General features: G+C 36.8%; 1 protein-coding gene across 2 annotated transcripts in view; it reads right to left on the bottom strand.

Annotated features, from left to right (window-relative positions):
• Window positions 1-12556, bottom strand: part of LOC114246115 (uncharacterized) — a 103055-nt gene that overhangs the window by 16376 nt on the left and 74123 nt on the right. Inside the window, exons 5-6 of one of the 2 annotated variants that reach the window (XM_089732023.1) lie at window positions 8039-8158; window positions 1278-1464 (exon numbers count right to left, since the gene is read on the bottom strand). In XM_089732023.1, coding sequence (XP_089588149.1) covers window positions 1278-1464; window positions 8039-8158 — 307 coding nt within the window. The remainder of the gene's footprint in view (window positions 1-1277; window positions 1465-8038; window positions 8159-12556) is intronic. The other variant, XM_028178508.2, reaches the window with a different exon arrangement.

Genomic DNA, 12556 nt, shown 5'->3' with positions numbered 1-12556 from the left:
GGACTTTTGTTGAACTCGCCGAAAGGCGAGGCCCCGGATAGGATTTGTAACCCCCCTGTGCTGCAGGACAGCAAGGAGCAGGGGGGGGAATGCCTATGCCGTGAAAACGGCAATCGGCGGGGAAAAGGAAAGGAACCCGCTCGGGCTGTATAGTGCTACAGCAGGCAGGATCGCGAGCGGGGGTCTAGTCTTGAAAAAGACTGTTGTTTTGGGAAGGGTTAGGAAATCGCTAGCCTGTGAGTGCCACAGGAAGCCTGATCGTAGCGATTGGTTTTGCCTTGAAAAAGGCAGTTGGTAAAGGGTGGGTTCGCGGTTACAACACTTTAGCGCACAAAAATGGATTCCGAGACGCAGATCGCAAGCAACCAACGGATCGGAACGTCCGCACTACCGAATTGTAAGCACGATGTATTCACGGTCACTACACTGTCGAGCACAGCTGTGAGTTCAGAGACGCAGCTCGCAAGCGGGCTACGGATCGGAAAGCACGTCCGCGCACGACCGAGTCGTGAGCGAGAATGGATAGTTATACTGAGACCTTAGAATTTATATCTGAAGGTGGGTGACGCATTTACATTGTAGATGTCTATGGGCTCCAGTTACCACTTAACAGCAGTTAGGCTGTGAGCTCGTCCACCTATATAAACAATAAAAAAAAAGGTTTACTTCATTCAAATAGCCAAAGAAGAGATTTTTGTTATGATTTTTTTTCAAACGTTAAATGGCTTTCCTGTATGTTTGCAAAAATGTCGCTTAAACCAAATAGCTTTTCACCCCTCAATTTGATGAACAAACTAATGGTTTACATAATATGAAGCACGTAAATACACTTTGACGTTCACATTTTATTTTCGGCATTCGTGAAATTTTTATTCGTCTATTTTAAAATTGGCATTTCTATTTTGGTCATCAACTGAATGAAATGAAACGTATGGATTGCAGTTACTACATAATATTGTTATATAGCGACCCGCCCTCGCTTCGCTTCGGAAACTGTAATTTATTATTGATTTCTCCACTATTTAATGGATGTTATTATACATATAAACCTTCCTCTTCAATCACTCTATCTATTAAAAAAACCGCATCAAAATCCGTTGCGTAGTTTTAAAGATTTAAGCATACATAGGGATATAGGAACAAAGAAAGCGACTTTGTTTTATACTATGTAGTGATATTGTAAATATTTGCGTATAGATAAAACTTAAAGCAAAGGCAGATGTACAATCAAACGTTGCATACAGAAGCAATGGGAAATTTCTTAATAAATCGCTAACCTTCGTCGGTAGTCTCTGAGTTACTGGAACGTTGAAACTTACTGTTCTCAGGCAGGCGATGTATAGAATACACCACGGCCTCGTGAACCTCTGGCAGTGGTGCTGGGGTAGTGCGTATCCGTTCTTCTTCGGCACTTTTTTCGAGACTCTTCAGGTAGATAGAGTATATGTTGGCTGTGCATCGAATCTGAACACAAGAAAAACATTATTATTAAGCTATTGCATAGCTTTTATAGTGGGCTTTGAGCGCGGCGACCGAATCAAGAAATGCCGTAACGAAAATAAAACCTAACACCCCTCCACTCCGCCTATAATGTAGCTCGCGTTCAACACATTCACACGTTGCGCTTGTGTAGTGTTTTGAATAAGCGCGCGGCGTGACTGACATCGCATGCAGTGCAGCGCATGATGAAAAGTCTGCCCATCCCTGTCTCGCGCGGTCTAGCTTATGAGTGTGAAAGGGGCAGTTAATGTTTTGCTTTTGTTAATGTTTATATAGCGTGTATAAATATAGCGTGGTCTTATTTTATTATGTTTCAATATTAAATTATTATTGTCTAATTATAATTGCATAAGTTTATAAAAAATACCATGCAAAAGCTTTACCGCGGCAGTTCTCGAGTATTATTTTATTAATAGTATTACATAAGTAGTAATTGACTGACTCGGTGGTGCAATAGTTAGCGCCCCTAACTATCGCACAGAGGGTCGTGGAATTTATTCCCACATTGTACATGCATTCGAGTGACGAACAAGTTTGTTTGCTCTTTGTCTGGATATTTATTATCTATAAATTTCTATATTTAACCGTATATAAGTATGTGTGTCTATCTCGTGCGTGATTTGTCCAGTTATTTATTTATCCATTCATTTATAAAAAAAATTTACATGGCTACGAACACCATTATTCGGGGAAATCGGAAAAGAGGCGACGTAATAGATTATAACAATAACAGTGTCATATAAACAGTTAGTAGTTAAAATTACATTAAGCTCTTAGAACCAATAAAAAATAAAAATATTTATAAGAATGCTTAATTAAAAATCAATGAAGGCGATAAGAATAAACAATTTTTATATTTTTAATGATTTTTCCTCACAGTAATCATTTTGCTAAGCCTCGTATTAAAGTTTCAAGGTTCTAGAAAGAAATTATTCCTGAAAGATCTAGTGAGACACTCGCCTGCATACTCGAACCCTTATCTTATTACCAATATTTAACATTGTAACAATATATTCCTGAGATATGTTTAGTATATTTCTGATGTTGGGTGGTAATGCATTATTACCAAGTAGACATGTAGACAGTGGCATGATCTTCATTACTTTGTCGGAGAAATCCTCGCGGAACAGACAGTACTAACTACTAATCATACAGGAATCCAAAGACCTGGCGCGAGCTTAGCGACTCCTAATCATTAGAAACACCAACATCTTCACCGAGACACCGAGAGGAAGTATGTAATAATTAGTAGTCCAATTATTTTCATGCCCAGGTTTTACCACCACTAAGTACCTGGCAAGGATTACAAAATCACCACCCTGGTTGAAAAGTATTCTGCGCCTCATATTTAATTTAATTTTTTTTTTTTTTTATTGCTAGATGAGTGGACGAGCTCACGGCCTCCTGGTGTTAAGTGGTTACTGGAGCCCATAGACATTTACGACGTAAATGCGCCACCCACCTTGAGATATAAGTTCTAAGGTCTCAAGTATAATTACAACGGCTGCCCCACCCTTCAAATCAAAACGCATTACTGTTTCACGGCAGAAATAGGCAGGGTGATGGTATCTACCCGCGCGGACTCACAAGAGGTCCTACCACCAGTAATTATGCAAATTATAATTTTGCGGGTTTCGTTTTTATTACACGATGTTATTCCTTCACCGTGGAAGTCAATCGTGAACATTTGTTGAGTACGTATTTCATTAGAAAAATTGGTACCCGCCTGAGATTCGAGCACCGGCGCATCGCTCAACACGAATGCATCGGACGTCTTATCCGTTAGGCCACGACGACTTCAAAGTCATCTAATATCACAAATCACTAATATCACAATCACTAATATCACAAATTCTCGTGGAATATGATTTAGGATTCGCTTGGATAATGATTATTGCGCTCGCCAATTTGTGTTTTAGTGTCCTTGGAATGAAGAAAGACAAACGGCTCGTACGGAACAGACAAGTGACTCGTAAGATTTAGTACAAATTGAGCCAAATAATTATTCAAATAAACATTGCATTCGGTGAGTGATTGTGTACATTATGTACTATCAAACTTTATAAATATTACATTAGTACAATTGTGATAATCATAGTGTTAATTCTCGAAGCCATTCTTCGCTTGGTTGATCACAGTTCTTTGACCTTTTATAAACTTGTATATCCTTAAAATAATAGAGAGCTCAACAACCGCGTGGGCTATTTACACGTGTATCTCACATACTACAGTAGTACCCCTCCCATACACTTATATATACACTTCTGGCGTAACGCAAACACAAGTGACATAATATTAATATAAATGATATAACGCTGCCAGTAATATTGTAACCCATAATCATGCGTCGCTTCATAGTTCACGGCTATTACGTTGTGTCGTGCCGTTAATGCTATCAGAATTATTATTCGATAATGGAAAATAATAAGTGATCCGCTTATCACAATGATATTTCTAATTGTACGTTGAATGTTGCTTTTTATATGGTTATTAATATACAACTAAAGATGTGTAGCTCCTGAGTGAGTGATGTAAAAGATATAAATATATCACTCACACCGACATAATGTATCGCTAACTCACACTAGCTACCAATGTATCACTAACTCAGTTCTAGCTCACTAGATCGCTAGCTCATATGTCTCATGACATGTATCGTGAACTGATGAGCGAATGAAAGAAAAATGAATGAGTGAGATAGATGTATTGTGTGGCCAGCTGACGAAAATGACCGTTCACTTCACGCTAATTTCGTTTCGAAGTATTGGGTTGTCAAGGAAATATGTACATTATTTCTATAGTAGCAAAGCTTAACATCACTCATGTATTTTTGAAACTAAATTTATATTTGCTTTATTCTTACATAAAAAAGTAAAAAAGTAGGTAAGCTGCATGTTGTAAATATTCAATGAATAATCATAAAAAAGTGTAAATAGACTATATTGTGTATTATTAAGTGTATATATAGGACCTGACAGCTACAAACTGAACTGACCATTGTAGATATTCCAATACAAAGTGAGTGATATATGTATCCTTAGCTAATGATCTAGACGAAGAAATGATTTTATTGAGAAACCAATCAATTGAATTGGATCACTGAGCTAGTAATCTAAATGAGCTAGTGAGCTAAATGAGTGATATATATCTTTAGAGCGAAATGATATGTATCTATCTTTTCAGCTAAGTGATACATTTTGCGCATCTTTATATTTAACGAATCACAGGTGGATGGTCCAGCTCCGAAGGACCATGAAGGAATCACGGTCTGACGATGAGTCCTCGAAAATCCTGGGACGATTACTTGCCCATTAAAGGTCCCGGCGGGTTCAGCCGAGTGAAACACTGCTCGCTGTCCGACGAAATACAACTAATAAAACATCATTTCCCATATACATATTTTGGGAACACACATCGATAGTGCAATTTTAGTTTTACAACTAACGTCATCTGTTGGCGACATTCAAATAAAATCACTAATTATTATTACTCTACACATAAGCTTTTTTATTTTCAAAACGACGTGATACTCAAATATAAATATGTAATAATATAATAATATTAATCAAATATAAATATTTATAATATATAATCACCGCCAATACAATACACTAGATTTTGAAATATAATGAAAAGATGCATTTGCCAAATGTTTTGCAAAAAATAATCATGACACACAGACAGATTCAGAGGATAAAAAGTCGTGTGTCACTCGGGAACTGCGGCGCTAAAGCTATTGCATTGCATTTTTATCAACTTATGCAATTATAATTAGACAATAATAATTTAAAATTAAAACTATAAAAAATAAGACCATGCTATATTTATAAACATTAACAAAAGCAAAACATTAACTGTCCCCTTCACACTCATAAGCTAGAACGCGCGAGAGAAAGATGGGAAGACTTTTTATGATGCGCATGCAGTGCGACGTCACGCCGCGCGCTGTGTGAATGTGTTGAACGCGAGCTACATTGTACGCGGAGTGGGGAGTGTTAGGTCTCCGCGCTCAAAGCCTGCGATACAAACTATGCAACAGCTTAAAAACGAATGTTTCGTTTTTTGTCATTAGGGTACGGAAGCCCAAATTTGACGCTATTTGATTAAGGGATTGTAAAATTATATATCTATTATGACTATAGACTTATGTCTTACATACGGATGCCAGACATGGGCCTTAACTGAAAAACAACAAAATAAATTGAATATATGTCAGAATGGGATAGAGAGAAGCGTATTGGGAGTAAGAAGAAGGGATAAAATAGAACTAAAAAAGATCAAAGGAGAGACTAAATTTGGAAAAGTTCAATCAATATGCAGAAAATTAAAATGGCGCTGGACGGGACATATGATGAGAGAAAAGAAAGAAAAATGGACCAGAATAATAACGGAATGGTACCCTAGAGAAAACAAAAGAATCAGAGGAAGACAGCCGAAGCGATGGGAAGACGACTTGAAGCAAGTAGCTGGGCCAGAATGGTTACGTACAGCAAAGGACAGAAGCAAATGGAAATCCTTAGAGGAGGCCTTTGTCGAAAGACAAGCTGTTAAGAGGAGAGATAAGCCGAATGCCGAGATATGTTTTAGTATAAGTTAATTTTATAGTTTTCTTACCTCTATTGTTATCATTTTATGTTTAGTTAAATAAGTTAAGCTCTAACAGCAATAAAGGCTAATTTATTTTATTTATTTATTTATGACTATAGGGTTGGAAGGGCCGAAGACAGAGCTCATTAGCGAGTGCGAGAGAATTCTATACAACGTATAAATAGATCATTTCTGAAGGAGAAACGTGGATAAATAATAAACTGAAAATAAATATCAAAGCCAATCATTATCATTGATGAGTGATTTCAGTTTGTTCAAGTTAGGTAACCCGCAATGGAACTCTATAAAATTATGTACACTCATAACCGTAAATAATTCGCGCAAGTTAAATTTAATCGTATTTACCATTATAAAGTAAACATTAGTAAAATATATTATAAAATTATAAACATACTCTACCGCGGAGTAGTTATGCGTTCCGGTTTGAATAGCAAGATAGTCGTTATACAAAATGCTGCGATAAGACCTAGACATAAGGTTGAAGTCTCAATGGTCTTGTGTAACGGCGCAATCCAGAACAAATGACTATTTCTGAGCAGATATTTCTGTTTAGTAGCCGGATAGTGGCATTGACCCGTGTGGGAATACTATATGAATTAACCCCAGTAATTATTCAAATCTCTATTTATACAACTACCTATATAACGATATGAATATTAAAATTTGTACGTTTGGATGATTGTTAAACAATCAGACAGAAATGGCAATATGTATTTGGATTAAATTACGTCCTAGGATAGTTTGTAGCATCTATTAGTAAATAGAATAGTTTTTATCGCAAAAAAAATATAGCCCGAGCTACGCTGGCTGTTCCTGCTGTATTCTACAGTGTTTTCGAACAAGTCGACTCTGTCCCGGAAAAGTGCAACGTGTTTTAGTCTTTCTCAATTACAAATTTAACGCGGATGAAACGTCTACTTTATATTATTAAAATATTTTAAAAAATTATCTAATATTTAAAAAAGGACATGCCCGCAGAGTTTCTTGCCAGTTCTTCTCAGGACGGAGGCTAGTTTTTGTGAATTGGCGATAGTTCTTTTTGACGTTCAACAAGTGTGTACATTCATTTATGTTGAAAAAAAAAATTGATTTGATTTGATTATTATTTTGATTGCTTGAATAATGCTTGTCTGTTCGAAGGATTGTTCGAAGTGTAAATATTAATAACATTAAATTATACGGGGCATAATGTAATTATTATTCTGTGTGGCGCGCTTGCGAAATAGATTATCTCAATGTCAGGTTAAGTTACTTGCCCCTTGTCATCTAGCGCCCCTAGGCATGGCGTAATATAAACTAATACAGTTTTGCTATAGCAAAGAGCTGTTCGCTAAATAGTATTAGGTAGTCGTGATTTTCGTACAAAATATTTTGTGAGCTTTCCTTTCCTTCCTTCCTTCAAATCAGAGCGTCTTGTGAGCCCCCACCGCCCTACCTATTTCGGCCGCAAAGCATTAATACGTTGCGGTTTGAAGGACATGACAGCGGTGGCGGGCGATGCGATAGTAAAATTTTTCTAATGAAATACGTACTCAACAAATGTTCACGATTCACTTCGACGGTGAAAGAATAATATCGTGTCATAAAAATCAAACCCGCAACATTATAATTTGCGTAATTACTGGTGGTAGGACCTCTTGTAAGTCCACGCGGGTAGGTAGCACCACCCTGCCTATTTCTGCCGTGAAGCAGTTTCGGTTTGAAGAGTGGGGGAGCCGCTGTAACTATACTTGAGACCTTAAATCCTTATATCTCAAGGTGGGTGACGCATTTACGTTGTAGATGTCTGTGGGCTCCAGTAACCACTTAACACCAGGTGAGCTGCGAGCTCGTCTACCCATTTAAGTAATAAAAAAAGCAACGCTTGCCACAATCAAGTGCAACAATCAAGAGCTCTAAATTACCCAATCAGCAGTGAGTGAACACCAACCTTAATCTTCCCTCGGATGAAGTGATGTTTTTGTACCGTGAACTGCATAGTGCTGTACGCAGACATAGTACCGCCTTCCGTGTCGCCATCCACTCGATGCATTACATGTTGACTTAGTGCCTACGAATAAAAATACTTATTACAACTGTTTTAGGACGTTTTTTGATCACACAAAATAGAAAATATTTCTTACTGGTGGTAGGACCTCTTGTGAATCCGCACGGGTAGGCACCACCACCCCGCCTTTTTCTGCCGTGAAGCAGTGATACGTTTCAGTTTGAAGGATGGGTTTACGTCGTAGATTTCTATGGGCTCCAGTAACCACTTCACACCAGGTGGGCTGTGAGCTCGTCCACTCATCTAAGCAATAAATAAAAAAATTCAACGACAATACTGAAAGCGTCCACGGTTTAAAGTTTTTGGCGACAAATCATTACGCAACAATGTTCAGATGATTTGTATATTTTAAAAATAAAGAACTAACATCATAGCTTTGTATAACATCTACCTAGCTTGAGACAAGAGATGAAATCTCAAATGTATTGTATTATTGCATGTTTTTATTCCCTTTGTAGGCAGACGATCATAAGGCCTACCTTATGGTAAGTGGTTACCGTCGCTCATGGACGTCAGCAATACCAGAGGCAGAGCCAAGTCACTGCTTACCATTGAATACTCTCCACAAGCCTCGTTTGAAAATGGGCATGTCATAGCACTCGGAAAACACCCTGGAGGGGAGTTCATTCCAAAGCCGGGTGGTACTAGGTAGAAAAGGTCTTTGGAAACACACTGTCGATGAACGCAGCGGTTCCAGATAATATAGATGAACTCTGCTCCGGTGTGGGAAGGTGTGATGTTAAAAAGAAGATGGGGGATCGTGTCGAATAATTCCTCAGAGCACTCCCCATGGAACGTAACAGCAAATAGACATCAGAAATACGATCATACCTAATAAACGCGGGCTTGCAATATGCCCTGTGATTTATGTAAATCTTAGGGTAGTGGTTGCGCTGGTTTACAACTGTTAGTTTTTGATTTCGGAAGATAGCAACATTAATTTGGTTTTTGCAAACTCTGCCCCATCTCTCTCCATCACTTTACCTACCGACGCGCGCGGTAGTACTGCAATTACAGTTTTTTCTCGAGCCGACGTCGCCACACGATCTCGCTCGTACGGTAGGTAAGGTTCGGAAGAGGAATGGGACAGGATTTGCAAAAACCAAATTAATGTTGCTATCTTCCGAAACCAAAAACTAACAGTTGTAAACCAGAGCAACCAGGTAGTATCATTAGTCGAAGGTCTGATTTATAAATGACAGATACCCAATATTCGTGAACAAAACAATGTTAAAACAGAGTCAAATTGCAACGACAAAAACGTATTTCAATCTCACACAAACGAGCGGGCCCTATCTTTTCAATTTATTCATGAGATATTGTTCGGGCGTGAAAGGCTTAGCGAAATTACCGTAAAGTGCACAGTAATAGACCTCAGCGTATTTCAAAGTCCCATTTCAGAGGCACTATGACCGTTTCGACGCTATTTTTTCCATCCAGACTAAGCCGTTTTGGTTGACTCACTTTGGATTAATGTTTCTTTATTTCTGTATTTCTCTCATTGTATTGAAAATCGGCTGTCACAGTATAACTATGTAGTGAGAGAAAGAGAGAGATAGAGTATTATTTATTATACACCAAAAAACAAATAAACAGTGCGATACATTAAACACAAAAAAGTACAATTGGCGGTCTTATCGCTAAGAGCGATCTCTTCCAGACAACCATCATAGTGTTTATAAGATTCGACGTCGCCCAGCCCTCATTACACACTAGAGTCAAGAATATTAAAGTTTAATTTTCGTGTTATAGCTGTATGAATTTCTTTTGATCATTAATGAATTTTAATGCATCAACAATTACAAATAGTGATGGTTCTATTTTTTGTTTGGTTATTAGATAATTATTTGTTTTTTTTATTAATATTTTAGACGAACTTGTCAGCTTGTCTGGGTAAATAGTGATTTCGAGGCCATGTTTGAAGATGAGCTACTGCTTCCACATAATCTATAAGCAGTTGTGTCCATTTAATAGTTAGAAGGTCTCAAGTTTTGACATGACTATTAATTAGAAATGGTGAATTTTTTAATACGAAACCTTACGTTTAACACTGGGTGCATTTTTGTACCAATAAAAAGAAAAACATTAATGCGATTTGAAAATCAATATTCCCTTTGCTATTATCTCAAATATATTTTGTATATTATTTTCTAATAACGCCGCACTTGAGCTTCCCTAAAGCGTCTAACGCGTAGGAAAGAACAGCTGCTTCTTACAGACTCAAAAAAATCATTTAAATAAATCTCAATCGGAATCATCAAAAACTCACGTACCCTATAATCACACATGTATATATTTTGTAAAATAAGTAGAAAAAAAAGTAGTCCGGGACGAAGGTAGTCTATGTCACTCTCTGGCTTATCATTTACATTACTATCTCTTCCCAAAAATTACTGTCTATCCACTGTTATTCCACAGCTATTGTGAAAGCGAATAGATACATACATAATATATACATGTATTTATACCTTTCTTGGCTTTTTTCTTCTAAACCTAAAAAAATACTAATTGTGTATATACACAATATAATCATTTTTGAGGGTCCGGCATAAGTTGTTTTCTTATTATTGAACCAAGAACCTGGTCACAGTTTACCTGTGTACATTCCCAATATTTTTTTCTATTAAACAAGAACTGATTTGGACTTGATTTTGACTGATATCTTATATCATATACCTTTAAACGAGCAATTCTTGTATATTAATATATAATCTGAACCTCGGAAACGGCTCCAACGATTTTCATAAAATTTAGTATACAGGGAATTTCGGGGGAGATAAATCGATCTGGCTACGATTTATTTTCAGGAAATGTTGTTTTATTCGTGTTTTCAATAATAAACTTTATCGATAATCAACTTTATGACTCTTCCTGACATCTATTGGCGAATAATAATACTATTTTTCTTAATTGAGAGCAACTAACAGCTTTAAAGACACAACAAGATGGCGCTATAAAAAAAAACTGGTCATCATCTAGTAACATATAAAATGAAAAAAAAAGCATTTTATTTCATGTTAAACTAACTTAATATTTCCGAGATAACATCAAAGGAGTGGACATATTTACGGTTGGGTAGATTATAATTTCGTTAGAAAGCGTCACAGGCCCCGATTAGGCCCAGCAATTAATGTAATTGATTTACTTTCTTAACAGCACTGAAATCTAGTTTGTTTGGTTAACTTCAAGTTTGTTCTGTGACTTCGGTCGAGGTTCGGTTAGGTATCGATCGCGCTCAGTCATCGGACAATTTGTCGAATCGGCCCATTAAAACTAAACCGACAATTATTGGGCATGTAATTTCATTTCAAAACAGAACGAAAATTACGGGTTTGTTTCGAATTGAAATTTGTAAGATAATTAGACGTACTTAGTGAGATTTCAAGAGAATAAATTATACATTTTTGTGTAGTTTTTCTATTGTGAATCTTTAATTATTTCCAAGTAAGTTCGTTTTGTCGAACATTCTAACTACTTCTACATGTAATTTTGAAGCTTTAATTAAAGTATTAAAATTCATTTTCGCTTAATTAATCCACCAATATCTTAGTCATGCCAAGGAATTCATTAAAATCACTTGAAACAACAGAGACTGACTGATCTAAGTTTCATTTACTAAGCTCCTTCCTCTTCTATTTTCAAAACCGTCATTATCAGCTTCCATCAATTGCATGGTCAACTCGCAACATATTTTTAGTTCTTACCGGAGCCTATAGATATCAACAAAGTAAATGCCGCCAACCACCTTGAGACATGAGTTCTAAGTCTCAGTTTTATAATACATCGGCTGTTCAACTTTTCAAACCGGAACGCATGACTGTTTCGCCACAGAAATAGGCAGGGTGGTGGTACCGACACGCACGTGGCTAGCAAGACACCTATACACTAGTGAATATCGCTATAGGGAAGCAACCGTGAATGTTAATTAGAATCGCGTGGGCTGTGAGCTCATCTGCCCACAAATACCTATATAAACATACGCAATATGCGGACGTGTCTCTAATCAAACGTTAACATCATACGTAAACATTTGTATGATAAAAGAGCTCTTGAAAAATTTTAACAATTTATCCGGGACACGTGTATTCTTGTTCTACTTGTTATAAAATTGCAGCCCGGTTCGTTTTCTGGAGAACGCTACAAGTTTGCCTCGTCGTCTAAAATATTGTGCTAGTAATATTTTATTTTATTCCTAGAACATTTTAAATTACATAGTCTTCTTTGTTGATATTTTTTGTGTTATTTAAAAGCAGCACGCGTGTCTTATTAGTTTTGATGATTTTTATTACGAATAATACAATGCTGTAATACAATTTCTGTGTACCGCTAGACTTTAGAAATTAAATAATATGTGTGTTTATGAGTATATCGATTTGAATAAATATTAGTTGCATGCTTTGT

This window comes from Bombyx mandarina, chromosome 12 (genome assembly GCF_030267445.1).
Source record: "Bombyx mandarina strain Sakado chromosome 12, ASM3026744v2".
Lineage (NCBI taxonomy): Eukaryota > Metazoa > Arthropoda > Insecta > Lepidoptera > Bombycidae > Bombyx > Bombyx mandarina.
Note: the sequence above shows the minus strand (reverse complement) of the source record. Positions and strands in the feature narration are given on the sequence as shown.